The 19630-nt window shown below is 33.5% G+C and overlaps 1 protein-coding gene across 1 annotated transcript in view; it reads left to right on the plus strand.

The window, feature by feature from the left end:
• The window catches only part of LOC145266444 (uncharacterized), a 174950-nt gene that overhangs the window by 144137 nt on the left and 11183 nt on the right, over positions 1-19630 (plus strand). Inside the window, exons 25-28 of the mRNA XM_080122153.1 lie at positions 2965-3141; positions 7340-7447; positions 11329-11436; positions 18693-18793. Of these exons, the coding sequence (XP_079978279.1) occupies positions 2965-3141; positions 7340-7447; positions 11329-11436; positions 18693-18793 (494 nt within the window). The remainder of the gene's footprint in view (positions 1-2964; positions 3142-7339; positions 7448-11328; positions 11437-18692; positions 18794-19630) is intronic.

The raw sequence follows: 19630 nt of genomic DNA on the forward strand, positions 1-19630 counted from the left end.
GGTAGTTGAGGGTATTGGAGGTCAGGTTTAAGTACCTTCACCTCCCAACACTCCACATCAACCCTTACCTAGGCTACATAGGTGGTTGAAGAGACTCGATCCAGTCAATTGGCTGGTCAGATCAAGCTCTAACATTTACTACCAAACAAATTTACCCAACATACAAAGATCTCCTAGGAAAGATGAAAAATAAATAAGATCCCAACAAAAGTAGACATTAGGAGGCGCTGGTTGAGTGTAAATCGACATGTGAAGATCATTAACGCAAACATGGCTGAAAACAAATTTTTGTCCACATAGATTTTTTTGGGTGGGGGGTGAAATATTTGTGACAGATGCTTGGAGAGACTCACTGCTTTGTGTAACTCTGACCTGGCAAGATGATTGGGTTTCCCGCTTGACAGATCTCAATACTAGGCAATGAAAATTAAAAATTAAAAACTAATGTCTATAAATACAAGCAAAAAAGAGTCTCTATCTGATTGAGAAAATGAAATAGAAACAGACACAGTCTTTCCGAGATTTTATGTAATAGAATCTTTAGAAGAAAAACTAATGTCAAAATTATCTCCGTTTCTAATAGAAAAAACTCTATCAAACTATACAAAACCTAAAAATGTAAAGAAAATCGAAATTTACCAATCAAAATAGTGATAAAAACACAAAGTAATAAAATTAAAAAAAAAATGAAAACATTCCACCGTATAAATGTCAAAGTTACTCCTCATAATAAACTTAATCAGTCCAAAAGAATAGTAAGTAGTTATCCCTCGACACACCTAAAGAAGTGCTAAATGAAATGAAAAATAAACAAGAGGTTATAGAATAGGAAATAATCTTTATGAAGAAAGCAAATGAAAGAATTCCAACAACGTTTAATACACCAAAAATACAACAAAAAATTAAAATAGGATATAATCTGTGGAAATCTACATTCCAGCCCCTATAAAATGTTTCAAATGCCAAAAATTTGCATATCATAAAGACATATGCTGAGGAATAACCACTTGTGCAAAATGTGGCTAAAAAGATACAAATCATAGAGAGGAAGAATGTCAAGAAAACAAATGTTTAAACTGCCAAACTGTGTGGTGTTATTGATTTTTAAAAACTTTATTTTGTATGCTATTTGACTAAGAAGAAATTATGTTTTATTAAATTTAGATAAGAAAACAATTCAATAACTTTTTTGGTAACTGTAAAGTGTGATGCTCTTTTTTTTTACGTTATTATTTAGAAACCTATTATTTAACATAGGAGAGGGGGTGTTTTGTAACTATTCCAAGAAGAAATTGGAGTTATCACCTTTAACTATGGTGCCATCCATATAATGCATAAAATGCATGTGCCAAAAAAATAATTTTCGTTCAAATTCAACATAGAAATTAATATCCTTCTAGACTAAGGCAATTTTCATTTTTGTTCTTATCCAAACTGCCTCTTTTGGGGAGCTAGATTTTCCCCACATTAATAACTGATCTTGTGTCTAACTCTGCCCTTGTGAGGAGGCAAGTAAATAAGAACAATATTAAAAAAACCCACAAAAATTAATCCAAGGGAAATAACCTAAAAATTTTATCTGAGATAGAAAAACAAATAAACCAGAAGTTTTCATTTTGACTTTTTAAAAAATCCACATTTTTTTTTACTCCTTTTTTGCCCCCTGGGGATGAAACCAGAATTTTTCCAGGGTCAAATATTAAATTTCTAGTTGAATATCCACGTGGTCTTGCTTTTGGGTAATTTTCAGCAAAATCTAATTGTCGGAAAATATTCTATGTACTGAAAAGTGCTATTTTTGGCAATTTTGACTCCTCTTGACCGCCTGGGTACGTAACCAGAATTTTTCTAGAGTCAAATATTATGTTTTCAGATGTATATCATGTGGTCTTGCTCTTGGGTAATTTTCAGCAAAATCTAAATGATCAAAAAGGATTCTATCTCCCGAAAAGTGTAATTCTTTTTTGCGATTTTGGACTTAAAAAAAAACATCTTTGACTGCTTTTGACCCGCTGGGGATGCAACCAGAATTTTCCCAGGGTCAAATATTATGTTTTCAGATGTATATCCACATGATCTTGCTTTTGGGTAATTTTCAGCAAAATCTAATCGTCGGAAAATACTTTATGTCCCAAAAAGGGCTATTTTTGGTTATTTTGACCCCTTGCGGACGCAACCAAAATTTTTATAAAAATTTCCTTCCTTGCCTAGTTGTAAATTCATGCAAAATTTCAGAAAAATGTAATGAGTAGTCATTGAGAATTTTTGGGACGAACGAACAAGGGCGAATTTTAAGGTCCTAATCCGACTAAGTTGGTGGACCAATAATAACTAGCAGAACCCATGGAAATTCCACGGTAGTTGAAAATTAAAAAAATACATTATAAATAAAATTAATAAAAATTAAATAAAACAAATAATGATGAATTTAAAACAATTTTTGAGCAAATTCTTTTTTAACCTTTTAAAGCTAAAAAGAATTGATTTAAAAAATTGATTTTTTTTAATGAACACAACACATTTTGTTTTTTCTGAATAGTTGTTTTATAAAATAAAATAGCCAATTTGAAGACAGCCATGTTTTTTTTTTTTAAATTTTGGAGCAGAAATGGTTTTAATGATTTTTAACTGATATAAAGAGAGGTAATTCATTTCTCATTAATTAATGCTTGTGATGATGGTGATTTTTTTTTGTTGTGACACTAGATATACTGACAAGTAAATTAATATATATATATATGTGCATATATAGTCATTCATAGAAAGACTGTTTCGCTATATCACAACAACTTTGCAGTGAGTAAACTGTCAGCTATCCCAAGCCAGAGATCAAAATAACAATCATTTAGTCGATAGTCTTTAGTACTAACTACCAGACCATGGGACAAGCATATATATATATATATATATGCATATTTATACACACACATGTGGATAGTTTAAACTTTTTATTGTATTTTCCAGATAATCCATCCAACAGACAAAGAAAATACAGCCAGAAAGAAACCAAAATCTATATTAAACCGTGATGATGCAGAGAAAGGCAGTGCCACGAGTGTGCGTGTCCCCATTTCACTCCAAGGAATACCTTCAAGAAAAGGAGCCAATTTTAACGTGTCCGGCAGTCCAGATTCAGTGTTTGTATGTACATGTGTAAAGTTGTGTCTGTTTGTACATTCAGCTAAAAATTAAAAAAAAAAAAAAGCTATACAAAAATATATCAACAAAGTTGATATATTTTTTATCAGTATTGCCTCAGACAAAAGATAGATACGTTTTTTTTTTGTTTTTTTTGCTTTAGTATTTGTTGTTTTAGAGGTCACTATGATTACTAAGAATTACTCCAGGGAGGTGGGGGGGGATCAACAGTTGCAATAATAGTTTAATGTTATTATGTAGTACTTCATCAACAATTTTTTTTATCTAGTTTCCACAGTAAGTCAGAAGGAGGTGATTGAAAGAGAGAAAGGAGTGATGTAAAGAGGTGGGAGGAAGTTAGAAGAGATTGATTGAGAGAGAGAGGAAGGTTGGTAATGTAAAGAGAGGGAAGAAAAGGGAGAATAGTTTTAAAAGAAAGATGTTACACACACTTTTTAACTCTGTTTTGTTGTCCATATGCCGGGCAATGCAGGGTAACCATGCTAATCTTATTTCTAAAGTCAGGTCAGTTTTTTTTCCCCTTATACATTTGTGATCAATAACATTTTCACAATTGTTTCATCAGTCGTGTAAGGCAAGTATCGGTCTGTGTTGTTAAAAGTATAAATTTAATTTTTTTTTAAATTTAATTTTTGATTGATTTTGTCAAATTTCATATTTAATCTGAGCAACAGTTTTTATTTTAATTACTAATATAGAGTGGGAAGAACTAATACTCTTACTAAAATCATCAGGCACTAATTTAAGAAAAGATAACGCTTTTTCTCTCCTTTCGTTTTTTTTTTTGTTTTTTTTTTTTTGGTTGACTGACAATCGACTCTAAAGAAAAAAGGGAGAAGATAAAAGACAGTCTAGTTTATGTGTTTAGTTTTATACTTTTATTTTCATGGAAATCGCTCCTGACAAGGCATGAAGTTACTTGATGTAACGAGCTAAAAAAAAATACTGCAGGGTGTCCAAAAAGTCACTGAAGGGTTTGGAACTTACATAAATTCTTTATTTTTGATAATATCTTTTTGTAATTTTAGCACAATCTGCTTAAGACATTGGGAAATTTTTTTAAAAATTTGCAAAATTCAAACAATTTTTATTAATCAAAAATAATGTCTTTTAAATGTTACCCATTTTCAGCTTCGCATATTTGTGCTCCTTCCAAAACATTATTTATGACAGATTGCAAAATATCTGGATTGTTCCTGATATTTTTCTTCAATTTTTGCAGGGATTGGGGTTTGTTAACATAGACTCTTTCTTTAACTGTGACTTCAGCTATCTCTTACATGAAAATACCATCGATAAGCTCTTTGAGTCAAAACAATTGAAAAAGGCTGGCGAACATAAAAACAACTTTATAAAGTTGGAAGTGATGGTGGGAGGAAGGCAATCTTCTAAGGTGAGGGAGGAGGAGGAGTATCACTATCACTTCCAACCTTTAATCTGATTTCTTTTCAATAAATGCCTATTCTTAACAATGTTTCTTTGCCGAAGCAAAATATTGACAAAAACGAAGCATTATATTAAATGTCCTTGTTCTATTTAGTTTATTCTTTGTTTATTTGTTTATTATCTATAAGTAGACGCTCACCCAGGTATTTATGATTTTAAACAAACTTTCCCATCATATAGAAGATACTAGAGTAAATTATATAGCTACAAACAAACTTTCCCATCATATAGAAGATACAAGAGTAAATTATATAGCTACAATCTATTTGTGATATGTTGTACATCCCTTGGCAAACCAGACGAGTAAGTAACTCACTCAGCAAAAAGTATGTTTTTCTATGGGGTAGTCATATTTAAGGATTATGGTGAGTAGCGTAATTTATCACACTATTATGTAATGTCTACGGTTCAGTCACATGATCAGCAGACCCTCTACCAAAAAGGCAAATTATCTCGATAAATATTATATCCATATAAGACCTAATTTTTAAGTTAAAAAAAACTTGTAAAAATGCTTTGGAAAATAAAATAAAAGTCGGAAAGTGAATGTTACCAAGACAAAAATGATGATTAGTGTTGAAAAGAAGGCAGGGTTATTCTTGAATTTCAAGTAAAACCAATGTTATCTACTTAATTGTCACGTCACAGTAATGAGCATATCCAAAACTTTTGAAAAGCAATAAGGTAGAAAATAAATAAATGGAGATATTTTCAAAGAAAAGTAGCGAAAATTGAGTTTTACTAAAAAAACAAACAAATAGAGTTCGAATCAGGATAAGGGAGGTATTTTCTGAAAACATGAAAATCTAATTTAGCAGAATTCAATTTTCTCTGTTTTTGAAAACCGTTTTCATTGATAATTAATTTTCTACTTTATTATTTATCATAAATATTTGGATGCTGATGACACTACACTCTATGGCAGGCACGACAGGAAGACGAATGAACACATTTCTAAAGAAATGGCAGAAACACTAGAGGAAGACCTCCAATCTGTGGTGGAATGGGGACAAAAGTGGTTGGTCGCGTTCAATGCTGCCAAGACTAAACTAGTTTCATTCAATAATTACAAGAAACCCTCTCTACCACCTATAGCAATGGCCAACGACTTTTTATCTGAGAGTACATCTTTCAAATTCCTTGGCCTAACGTTCACAGGAAACATGAGTTGGAACAATTACATTGAAGGCATTGCCAGGGCCGCTGCAAGAAAGGTGGGCTCTCTCTACCGTGCTAGAAAACTACTAACACCCGAAAGTATCCTGTACCTCTATAAGGCCACCATTCGCCCATGTATGGAGTATTGCTGCCACATCTGGGCTGATGCATCTGCTACTAGTCTCTCGCTCCTTGACAAGGTTCAAAAGAGAGTCGCAAACCTGATAAGCCCTGAACTGGCATCTAAGCTTCAGCCTCTGTCCCATCGACGAAATGTTGCATCCCTCTGCCTTTTCTACAAGTATTTTAGTGGTGAATGCTCTGACGAACTGCAATCACTTGTGCCCCCACGACGTGAGTACCCTCGACAAACCCGACAGGCTGCTAAATCCCACCCCCACACTGTAGAGATCCCTAGATGTAAAAGATCCTTTTACTCCAATAGTTTCTTCCCCAGAACCGCTAGACTTTGGAATTCCATTCCAGGTCCCTGCTTCCCCAACAGTACTGACGTTCAGTTCAAGTGTAACGTGAACCGACATCTTGCTGCCCAAATCCCTACATAGTACCCCAGCAGTTGTTGCCCCTGATAGTAGCCCCATACACCAAAGTGGCAATCTGCCTTGTTTGGAGTGAAAATGTAATAAAAAAAAAAAAAAAATATGTTCATTACTGTAACATGACAATTAGATACCATTGGGTTCACTTGAAATTCAATATTTTTATTTTCAAATTTCTATCTAATAGAAAAGAAGAAAGTTTTATTTTTCAGTTTGTGGAAAAGAAATTGAGAGCAATTCAATATTTTGTGGTATTTGTCTGCATTGAGTACAAAGGCAGTGAAATAAAATTATTGATAGGTTGAGAAAATGAGTCACTTTGTTACCACTGCCGACCAAGATAACATTCTATCAGGCATCTGTGCACGGTTTGAATGATGTACAAAAGTGAAACTTGGCCAGTAAGGGTTGAGGACATGTGTTGCATGGAGATAAATGATATGAGTATGATATGATGGGTGTATAATGTAAATGTTAAAGAAGGCTTAGATCTGATGACCTCAGAGAAATCTGGACAGTATGGAGAGATGCATGCAGAATAGGAAACTTTGCTGTTATGGCCATGCTGAAAGAATGGATGAAAGTTCTAGGGCTAGTAGATGTAGAACAGTTGAGGTAGCAGGTTCATTCAGAGGCAAGGGTCAAGGAAAATACAGGCGGAAGTGATAAAAATGGACCCGATGGCAAGAGATAAAGACTTAATTAGAGATAAGTTAATTTGGAAGTCAAGTTCTTAAAGCTGTTCAATGCATACTAGCACATATAACCTATGTTAAACTGAAGATGATAATGATTCCATTGTTACTGATTTCATATTATTAAACTAAGCTAATGTTCAGGAAAGACAGAGGAAGATTAAACTATTTTGGCCATCCATAACTATAAAAGTTCGATTTTTATAAATGCTTGTTGGAATAAAACAGTGATATGCAAATTACATTTATCAACGGGAATTGGTGTTCATATTTCAACATTTTTTTTCTAAATTGTTTGCATTTCTTTATGTTTTTAATTAGGGTTCTGATGATTCCAGCCAGATTGGACGACTTAATATCATCATTCCTGATTTAGCCTCTGTGGGGCACACAAAGTATGGTCGGCAAGTTGTTCCAGTTTTACTCAGGGTAATTTATATCTGGTTTTTCTTTTCTTTTTTTTTTTTTTTTAATAAATTAAAACAAATGCCATTCTTTTTATTGTTTCTTTGTTATCAGTAAATTTCTCCGTAAAAGATAGTTATTGGATTTTGGTTCATCTGTTTTTCTTGTAGATTGTTGCACCATGTTGTTGAGAATAAAATTTTATTTGGTCCACTTCCTTCCAGAAAATACTTTGTCCAGGTTTGAATATATTAGCTTAAAAGAAGGGAATATCTCTGTATTCGTTTATACAGAGTTACTTTTCTTTGATAGGAACAGAAATGTTTTGGTAAAAAAGGCATAATTTAAAAAAAGAAAAACATTTGTAAATAAATATGTCACATGGGTACAGATTTTATGATTCTTAAATCACTGAATAAAATGATAAATTTAATGTTCTTCAGTACAAAAGCAGATTATTATCCAATATTTTCACTTCAGACTTGAAATGGGAGATTTATATCAAACCTGTTGTTAAGGTTGCTCAAAAAATAGTTGGATCATTCTACTGCTCCAGAAAAATACCTCACTCTTGATGCAATCTTTTACCTGTAGAAAAGTCAGAAGATGGAGTACTGCTGTCATATCTGAGAAGGTGCTACTTGGAACATTTTTGTTTTGTTTTAAAGGGGTACAAAATCAATTTCACAATCTAGTGGGCTATTTTCTCTTTTCATCCCTACAGCCTCTTTCACATAGAAGAAATTTTGCTAGCCTCTTTCTACTATATTATGTTTATGGTAGGTGCTTTCCCTGTGAAACATTCATGACAAGAACCTGTCTAGCTACAACCACAGCAAAGAACTTTCCTTTCTCTCTCTTTTTACAGAACCTCCCATTTATGAAACAAGATACCATGGGACTGTTCCTAGTCGACTACAGCATTGTTGTATTAAAGTGTAATGTACACAAATACTTGTTGAGCAGTCCTCTTGGATAATCAATTTCTATTAAGTCATTTTCTACGCATTGCATCAATTGTTTCCAATTTTTTTGCTGGTGCCTATCAACTGACAAGCTTACCTTCAATAGTGAATCATCAGTAAAAAAAAAATGTTTTAATTGAATTATATTTAATCTTTGAAGACATGGACATTATTTTCAAATTCATTTTGCTTTTTCCGTCTTTTTTTTTTTTTTTTTTTGATTAAAGAAGGGTCGCATTTTTTTTTTTTAAGTTCAAAAATATTGAACAGCTACTAAACAGGAGTGGTACCATTAAAAAAAAAAAAAAAATTATTTTTCTACATAATCATCACCATTCTCGATGCATTTTTGTAAGGAATTCAATAAAGCATTTCTGTTTCTGGCATATGTCCATGACAGAGGTTGCTCTCTTAGAGTCTAGCACTGTCAATATCTGCAACCATAGAGAGGAAACTTTCAGGTTGTGAATGCATAAGTTCAGTCACCATAACAAAGCAATTTGCAATCCTCTCTGATCTATTTGGAGGAATAAAAGTACGAAGCATTACTTTTGGAATGCCTGTCGTATATTATCTTGGCTTCTATTTCATTCAAATGCTATTAGGTTGCCTAGCATTGCCTGATCATAAAATATGCTTAAATATAATATTTAAATTCATGCTGATTTCATATTTTTATTATCATTGATCTAATTTTCTATTGATTATTATATACATGTATGTGTGTATGCATATATGTGTGTGTGTGTATATATATATATATATATATATATATATATATATATGGCATAATCATGTTGACACACCGGTTCTCGTCAGATCACGAAAGTTAAGCAATGTTGAGCCTGGCTAGTACTAGATAATTGACCATTTGGGAATTCTAGGCGCTGTATGTGTTCTCCACTTATCTCGGCATTGTTTCCAATCATCCTGAACCTCCACTTGCCACTGGTATTTAACAATGCTGACTCAGGAGAAGTGTGGTTGGAGATTGTGCAACTCTTCCCACAAAAATTTCATGCGCAGGCATCCTTACAGTGTGTATCCATAGTCTGTCATATATGTATAAAGAGAGATAGAGAGAGAGACAGACAAATAAAAATAAAAAGGAACAAACCGAGTTATGTGTTCAATGTTTCGTCTTTATTTTGAGACTTCCTTTGGAAATAAAGACGAAATGTTGATGAACACATAACTCGGTTTGTTCCTTTTTATTTTTATTTCTCTATTTTGTTGGGATACTATTTCCATTATTCTCATCATATTGTTTATATATATATATATATATATATATATATATATATATATATATATATATATAATCTTGATTTCAAAAGTTAAAAAAAAAAAAAATGATTTTGGTGTCAACAGCTCAAATCAAAATCAAAACACACAGCTCTCCAGCTTTATTCATTACTGTCTGACCTAAATCCATAGGTATACAAGAACTTAAAAATGATGTTACAAATATAAATTTATATTTGCATATGTATAGAAATAATGTTTAGTTGACTTAAGCCTGCCAAGTTGTAGTTTTTTTTTTAATTCTTGACACCTTATCATTATTTTTACTGGTTTTACCCTTATATATCAAGTTTTAAGTCTTTAGATCAAAAATTGACAGACATTTGGTAAAGAATAATGATTTTTGCTTTTCTCAATTTTCCCAGACAATGCTGAGACATAGGTTTTTTACTGATTATAAATTGATATTAAGTCAATCTTACAAAATCACTAGCTAGGAGGCTGTACTAAAACACTTTAGGCAGAAGATACTATAAAATGGCCAGAAAGGTGTTTGAACATCATTCTCTTTATAACTACAGTAGAACCCCAGGATACAGCATTAAAAATTAGTGTCAAAATACAGTACAATATATAATACACATGTATATAATCGAATAACATCATAACACCATAAGGTGGGGCAAATACCGTAACCATGGACCAGAAAAACATTGTATTCCACATTGTAACCTGAAAAAACAAACATATCCTAGGGCCACCGTATCCCGGGGTTCTACTGTATGCTAAATATAGCCCATATTACCCTTATGTATAGCAGCTGTGTTGAAAAATTCATAATGATTGGCTAATTATTTTAGAAGTGAATTCAGTACATACAAATATACAAACATGTCCACATACTTAACTATACATATCGATATACATATTTTTAAATTTTATACTTAACAACAATGACAATAGAGACGAACACTTAGCAGATTCAAAACATCCACAGTGTCTTGCTTATTAGGCAGCCTTTTGCAAGAGGTTGTGCGCCTTTGTAGATAATATTAATTTGCATATGTGGGCATTGTCCCTTTGTGAAACAAAAAAGATATAATGCCAGTAAGGCAGAAAGAAAAAAGAAGTGGACATGAACAGACGAGAAGAAGATTCATATAGTTGGAACAGCATTTTGGAAGTTTTGTTTGTATTATTTCTATAGTTCTTCTGAGTTTTGTATGCTCTAATAAAAATCCCTCATTGGCCCTAGAACAACCCTGTAGTCATCAATGGGGCGTTGAGTGCAAACAAACAATAAGATAGTGTAACATATTCAATAAAACTTGTTCCAGAAATACAATTATAAAAAATCCTGTTTGGCTTTAAGATGACCCTAGAGTTATTGATGGGCCATTAAACACCAAACAAACCAAACCAAACCTTCTGAAATTCTACCTTTTTTTTCTAAAGAAAAGGCCAGATTGTAAGAGTTTTGTTTTTATTTTTTCTTCATTTTCATTCTCTTTACCTGTTTTTTTTTTTTTTTTTTTCCTCTTTCTGTCATGTTTTGTCATGCCTTGCTTTGCCTCCCTTTCTAATTGCTCAGGTTGCAACTTTAAGAAATTATTTTGTAACAATTTATATGTTAAATAGTCTGAAGAAAACAATGTATATAATAATTTTTCATTTTTTTTTCCCCACATATTCCAGTACATCCCTGAATGGTGTCAGTCTATCAACTTGCTTCAAAAATGCATTCACCATAAAGACTGGAAAATGGCCATTGATATCACACTTCATATGAAGCAATATTCTCAGGTTTGTAAGTTTTGTATTTCAGCCTTACAGATTTATTGATTTCCACAAATGTTGTTACATAATACCTAATGAGTATTATAGTTTTGGAGCACCATCCATGACGGTAGAGTAACAGAAAAGTGTTTTATTTTAACAATTAAAACTTAATTGACAGGTGCAGGTGTGTGAATTTAATGAGGTCAAACATATCCCACAGTTAACTTTTGCTGCGAGGCAGTTTTTTATTTTTTGTTTTCTTTCCCCAACTTTGGCTGTTTGTTTCCTCAAGATGTTGGGGGCTCCCTATAAATAGAGGAGTGTCCCAATGAATAGCAATTGTCTGATATAAAGGATTTCCCCACATTGATCAAAAGCTCATTGCTTTCTGAACATCCCCGGCGGATAAGCCAAGGAGTTTGCTATGCTCCTCGAGTTTCACTTTATTTATAGTAAAAAGCCGAACAAACATGCGACACAGCGAAATCGCGTTTATTTTATAAAAGTCGATCAAAATAAATCTAGATACGACATGTGTCTGTAAATCATAGATATTATTATTATTATCTAGGGGGAATATAAATAGTTCTAAGACATAGTACTCCCCCCCCCCCCTCAAAAAAACCTTTGCCGGATATACAAAAAATGTGCACACACATATAGAATAATCGCTTCAATTTACAAAAGACATTGAGATATTCATTTACCAAAATTCAGAATACTGTTGCAATATTTTTGTGAAGGGTACAATAAAAAATTTTTTAAAGGTTCTACTTATAGACACTGGCGATGAGAACTGACCAATCAAATGGAGCCATATTTTGCTAGCAATCAATCATGAACTGGTATTGTTCCACAAAAATATTGAATCTTTTAGCATTCCTGCACATAATTTTCTTCTTGTCCACACAAGAGAGATCTTTGCTCTTTGCCTGCAAAATTTTCAAGTCTGAGACTGATACAGAACAGTTACCCACCGAAAAGTCCTTTTCATCTCTAGGATTTGTACAGAACAGTTACCCATCAGAACCTCTTAAATTAAACATGGCTCTCAATTCAAAACATACAAGCAAACAACTTATATTAGAAGTGAATGAACACTATTTTATTTGAAACTATATTTTGTTCCACAAGATGTAGCAACGATTTATTAGTTCAGAAACAAAAATGATCTTTGTATGAGGAATGAGAAATTTTAGCATGCTTTATTTCTTAGGAGTTTCCAAGATATTTGAACTCTAAAAAAAATATAGAAGTAACTGAATTGAATTTCATTCTTGAAAGCATTCTTACATCAAATGAGTAATCTAACTAATCCACTTTCAAATAGTTCTAGCTGACCTTTTTTTTCTAGCTGACCCTTTTTTTTTCTAGCTCACCCTTTTTTTTTCTAGCTGACCCTTTTTTTCTAGCTGACCCTTTTTTCTAGATGACCTTTTTTTTCTAGCTGACCCTTTTTTTCTAGCTGACCTTTTTTTTCTAGCTGACCCTTTTTTTCTAGCTGACCCTTTTTTTCTAGCTGACCTTTTTTTTCTAGCTGACCCTTTTTTTCTAGCTGACCTTTTTTTTCTAGCTGACCCTTTTTTTCTAGCTGACCCTTTTATTCTAGCTGACCTTTTTTTTCTAGCTGACCCTTTTTTTCTAGCTGACCCTTTTTTTCTAGCTGACCTTTTTTTTCTAGCTGACCCTTTTTTTTCTAGCTGACCCTTTTTTTTTCTAGCTGACCCTTTTTTTCTAGCTGACCCTTTTTTTTTCTAGCTGACCTTTTTTTTCTAGCTGACCCTTTTTTTCTAGCTGACCTTTTTTTTTCTAGCTGACCTTTTTTTTCTAGCTGACCCTTTTTTTCTAGCTAACCTTTTTTTTTCTAGCTAACCTTTTTTTTCTAGCTGACCCTTTTTTTCTAGCTGACCCTTTTTTTCTAGCTGACCCTTTTTTTCTAGCTAACCTTTTTTTTCTAGCTGACCCTTTTTTTTTCTAGCTAACCTTTTTTTTCTAGCTGACCCTTTTTTCTAGCTGACCTTTTTTTTCTAGCTGACCCTTTTTTCTAGCTGACCCTTTTTTTCTAGCTGACCCTTTTTTTCTAGCTGACCCTTTTTTTCTAGCTGACCCTTTTTTCTAGCAAATTTTTTTTCTAGCTGACCCTTTTTTCTAGCTGACCTTTTTTTTCTAGCTGACCCTTTTTTCTAGCTGACCCTTTTTTCTAGCTAACCCTTTTTTTCTAGCTGACCCTTTTTTTTCTAGCTGACCCTTTTTTCTAGCTGACCTTTTTTTCTAGCTGACCCTTTTTTCTAGCTGACCCTTTTTTCTAGCTGACCCTTTTTTTCTAGCTGACCTTTTTTTTCTAGCTAACCTTTTTTTTTCAAGCTGACCCTTTTTTCTAGCTGACCTTTTTTTTCTAGCTGACCCTTTTTTCTAGCTGACCCTTTTTTCTAGCAAACTTTTTTTCTAGCTGACCCTTTTTTTTCTAGCTGACCCTTTTTTTTCTAGCTGACCCTTTTTTTTCTAGCTGACCCTTTTTTCTAGCAAACTTTTTTCTAGCTGACCCTTTTTTTTCTAGCTGACCCTTTTTTCTAGCTGACCCTTTTTTCTAGCAAACTTGTTTCTAGCTGACCCTTTTTTCTAGCTGACCCTTTTTTTTCTAGCTGACCTTTTTTTTCTAGCTGACCTTTTTTTTCTAGCTAACCCTTTTTTTCTAGCTGACCCTTTTTTTCTAGCTGGCCCTTTTTTTTCTAGCTGGCCCTTTTTTTTCTAGCTGACCCTTTTTTTTTTCTAGCTGACCTTTTTTTTCTAGCTGACCTTTTTTTTCTAGCTGACCTTTTTTTTCTAGCTGACCCTTTTTTTCTAGCTGACCCTTTTTTCTAGCTGACCCTTTTTTTCTAGCTGACCCTTTTTTTCTAGCTGACCCTTTTTTCTAGCTGACCCTTTTTTTTCTAGCTAACCTTTTCTTTTCTAGCTGACCCTTTTTTTCTAGCTCTTTTTTTTCTAGCTAACCTTTTTTTTTCTAGCTAACCTTTTTTTTTCTAGCTAACCTTTTTTTTTCTAGCTAACCTTTTTTTTTCTAGCTGACCCTTCTTTCTAGCTGACCCTTTTTTCTAGCTAACCTTTTTTTTCTAGCTGACCCTTTTTTTTCTAGCTGACCCTTTTTTCTAGCAAACTTTTTTTCTAGCTGACCCTTTTTTTTCTAGCTGACCCTTTTTTTTTCTAGCTGACCCTTTTTTTTTCTAGCTGACCCTTTTTTTTTCTAGCTGACCCTTTTTTTTCTAGCTGACCCTTTTTTTAATTTTTTAGCTGACCCTTTTTTTTTTTTAAATTTTCTTCCTTTGAAGATTGTAATGCTGGGTATGGGGCAGCCAAACCAGCTGCTAACATTGCCCTGCTTTTTATTGAAACCAACCGAGAGCTCTTTTTAGTATCCTCGCTGTTCCCTTAAGTGCAATTGCTGGATCTCTTTTGCAGTTGGTTTACCAGGAATATTAGTTAGGTAGGACTTCAGGTTCTTCTTTATAAGGCATGTGGCACCTATATTAACTGGTATGATGGTGATCTCCTTAAGATTCCAATTTCTTTTCATATCATACATGAGACCTTGGTATTTGGTCTGTTTCTCTCTTTCAGCTCTGTTCAGACCGCCATCATTAGGGACACTCATTTAAATCAAGGTTGCCACTCTTTCTGACTTATTTCATATAACTATGTCAGGTTTCACGGCAGCATTTTCAAGGTAGGTGGCTGTAGGGATTACATGGTTGTACTGTTTTATGGCTAACAGAATGAAAGTAATCTACCTGTGCATATAAAAAAAGGGTTCAGTTTGAAATTCTATTCATGTTTCTAAGTTCCACATAAAGATTCACATGTTTTCCAAATCTTGAAGCTAAAATCTTGTAAGTCTAATAACCAAAATAAGAATCCTCGTCCAAATGATCCAAATAATATAAATTCTATAAATTCTATTTACTTAACAAAATGGATCTCTAATTTCTTAACAAGGAGTTTTTTTTTTTACATTAACTTCAATGATCCATCTTAGCACTTCCTGTTTATCAAGATCTTACATGAAATGTAGCTTAGTCTAAAATTCTAGCAGCACCTGAATTTTATTTCAGTCTTTGAATATTTGTTATGTCATGTAAATAAATTAACCTATTATTATATGAAGAGCTGCCCCTTATGTAAGTAAGGAGACATACTAGATTAGTGAAATTAATATTAGGATAAGATTAGAATCGAACCCTGTAGGCAAGTGTGTTGGGGACAGGACGTCTGCCATGTGTTAGACGATCCCGTCCCCATGTGTGTAATGGTGAATGGATGTATTTAATGGTAGAGGAATTGAAAAGACAAAAGGTCGCATAATGAAGACGAAAATATACCATTATATATCAACGAAACAAATGCAATTTATTTGCATAAATATACAGGAAAGAGTGATGGAAAGAATAAGAGTTCAGTGAAAGATGAGTAACGTTACTTGCGGTTGACTGGCTAGTCAGGAATGCGGTGGTAGCTCATAGCTCCACCGGAGCGGTGTTTGTCACATGTTGACTGTTTGAGCGTTCAGCAGAAAAGAGAGTGAAATATGAGAAACAGGAAGTGACGTAGCTAGGTTGCTCTTCTGAGTTAAAGGGCGACAATCGAGTTAGGCTGAGAGTGTTCAACTCCCACAAGTGTTAAAGATAATAATGGAAAAATGAAATGTTAGAAATTCAGTCTATTGTTAATTCTATTAGAAATAGTTAAATATTGTTTATATCTGAAAAAATGTTGATTGTCCATTCTTTAGAAATCTAAATATTAAAAATGTCAGTTAATTGAATGCACAATGCGAGTTAAATGATATTGTTTAAAAAAAAGGTTAGAAAGAATTGAGGATTCTTTTGTTTAAAAAAAAAGGTTAGAAAGAATTGCGGATTCTTTTGTTTGCCAAAAGTGTGTTTGGACAAACATATGTAAAGCCATGTGAAAATTAGTCACGTTTGAAAAAACACACTTCTGACAGCATAAACAAAGGAGTTTTCTCAATATAGGATTCATTGGGTTCAGAGTTGAAAGAGAGAGAGAGTTGAGTCGTCAGTCAGTTGATCAGAGGAGTTGAAAGTCGACAGTTGAAAGTCGACAGTTGATGAGAGATAGTCAGTTGGAGAGGAGAGCCCTTAGAAGCGAAGGGTAGAACATTAGACCATGTAGATCCATGTTTGAATTCCTGACGTCATCGACCGGCCAGTCAGAGCTATAAAGAAATCACCATTTATGTTTGTAACTGTTCGTCTCGTCAATCCTCATAACAAAAAGGTATATGTGTTTTATCATCATCTATAACAAACTTTGTGGACACCCTTCCATGTGATGTGTCCTCCCCTCCATCATAAGTGAAATATCTCCTCCTCCTCTCTATATGTGTATAAGAACTGTTGCATCATATATATCCCAGTCCATATTAATATGAAACCTCCAAAAATCATCCCAGTCTGTATCAATGTCTCCCTCATCACCATCGTTATGTGTGTCTTTTCCCAATATGAACTCCTGTCATCTTTAAGTATGAGTCCCCTGCTACACAACACTATAAGCTGTCTACTTTTCATATTGGGTTCTAGTTGACCCTAAAGTTATCTTCAGAAGTATATTAATGCCAAAGAATATACAGCATTCCTATCCTACCTTTTTTTTTTTTTTTAAACGATTCATTTGTGAATTTTAAATTTATTATTATTTCTTTTCTCTTTCACGAATCAAAAATCAATTCTTTTTAAGTGATGCACAATACAACCGTTTTTCACCAAGAAATTATTTGATGATGATCATCATCATTATCATCTTCAGCATCATCATTTTAACACCTATTTTACATGCTGGCATGAGTTGAACGACTTTTAAGAATTAACTTTCACATTAACCTATATCTGACCATGTCTTTATTTATCACTCCTTCTCCCAAGTTTATTTTGCTCACTTCCTCCCATATTTTCCTTGCTCAAGAACTTACCTCCATTATTTCAAAATATCCATACTTTTTTTTTTTTTTTTTTTACTCATGTTCACCCCTTAAAAAGCATATCGCCACTTGAACGTAAGGGGCTACTATTTGGGGCCATGTCTAGGAAAGATTAACAAAATATTTGTTTATGCTACATTCAAACTTCTGCATATCAGTACAGCCAGGGAAACAGGCAGCAGGAAGAGAATTCCAAAAGTCTAGCTGTTCGAGGGAAGAAACTATTAGAATAGAAAGCTTTCTGGCATTTAAAAACATCAACAGTGAAGGGTGAGATTTTGTTGCTAAGCAGGTTAGTCAGGGATATGTACATTGAGGGGTACAAGTGAAACGAGTTCGTCAAAACACATTCCATTAAAACATTTGTAAAACAGGCACAGTGATGCAACATTGCGGTGATGGGACAGGGGCTGGAGTTTAGTTGATAAAGTGGGATCGATTAGGTTGACAACTCTTTTTTAGACCCTATCTAAGAGGGAGAGACTAGTGGTAGATGCACCAGCCCAGATGTGGCAATAATACTCCATGCATGGGCGAATGGTGGCCTTCTAGAGGTACAAGATACTCTCAGATGTGAGTAGTCTTCTAGCTCGATAGAGAGAACCCACCTTCTTTTCATACTGGTGGATTGTCCTGTTTTGCACTCATCTTCCTCTGAGATCATCAGAACTAAGCGTGTCTTTTAGACTCGCATTACATATTGATCATACCTTTCTCATATCATTTCTTTCCATGCAAAGCATTTTCTCAACTGTCACTGGTCAGGTTTCACTTCCATATAGCAACTCACTACATACATATGCCTGATAGCAAAATAGCAAAAGTTCTTTAATGCGTGCTCATACATGAAAACAACATCAAGAACACAATATAACAAAGATTACAACTTGAAAACCAAATCAATTTCAGTCAAAATCCTGGAGTATCCATTTTATGAAATTATTCATTCATCAAATATAAATAAAATAAATTTACACAATTTGTAACTGCTACTCAGGTGTCAGTCTCTTCATGATGAATTGCCAAACCAAGCTGAACTCAAAATAATTGATAGTTGCCAAATCTACAATTAAAGAAAATAGTTGTCGATTTAAAATTTGCTGCCTCTAAAAAAAAATTTCGTATTTCCAAGTTCAACAAGATGAATCTGGCGAAGATCAGCGGTTGCACCAATCAAAATGCTGTGAGAATAACAAGATTCAGTCCGAATAATGCAAATAATCGTCATTTAAAAAAGATTGCCGAATATGATTTTTTAAAATAATCTTTGAAACATCTTTTGCAGGCATTAGCGTTTCACTTAATGATGATTGGTGATGCCATTGATGACTTAATGAAAGAGGTGGCTGTCCAACTCAGTGTCCAAGTTTTGGAATTTTATATAAGGTAAGTCTTTAGTTTTCTTGTTCATATTCACGCTAAACAAAGCACGAGTGTCTCCTGTTAATTAAGGACCACTCTACGTAGGGAGTTTAGTAGCAAGATGTTTGTTCATATTACATTTATACTTCCAATATGTTAATACAGTCCGGGAAGCAGAAAACAGAAAGTGAATTCCAAAGTCTAGCAGTACTAAGATATGTAGAGAGTTTATTAGGCGAAATGGTTCCACATCAAGGAAGTAGGCAAATTGGTTGTATTTAGTGGGTGGTTGGTTTGATCTTTTTTTTTTTTTTCTTTTGAGATGTCATTTCATATAATTGTTTCAGTTTTAGTGTAGAGTAAGGTAGGCAAATTTGATATTTGCTTGATGCCAGTATGCTCACACAAGCAGACCATTAGTTGAGCCTTTCTATATGGAGTCATGGCATTGGGAAAGCTCACCAGAGATAAGTGCAGGATTCCTTTCTAGTGCTGTCTTTCTCTCTTTTTTTTCTCTCTTTTTTTCTCTTTCTTTTTTTTCTCTTTCTTTTTTTTCTCTTTCTTTTTTTTCTCTTTCTTTTTATTCTCTTTTTTAAAAAATTTTTTTTTTACTTCCTATTCTCGGTCCCTTCACTATATCATTCCTTCTTTCTTCTTTCGCTCATCCGTTTATACAAACCTTAACCCTTTCTCTGCACACTCGCTACTTAATCTTTCACAGGTCATTTTCAACCCATCAAACACACAGATTATTGAAGATTTTCTTTTTTGCATTATGAGACCAAGTTTTTAAAAAGACTATTATAGAATTGATATAATCATTTTTTTCAACAGCATTGTATTTGTATTGACTTGTCTTTT

This window comes from Euprymna scolopes, chromosome 1 (assembly GCF_053919585.1).
Source record: "Euprymna scolopes isolate OS-2025 chromosome 1, ASM5391958v1, whole genome shotgun sequence".
In the NCBI taxonomy this organism is placed as follows: Eukaryota; Metazoa; Mollusca; class Cephalopoda; order Sepiida; family Sepiolidae; genus Euprymna; species Euprymna scolopes.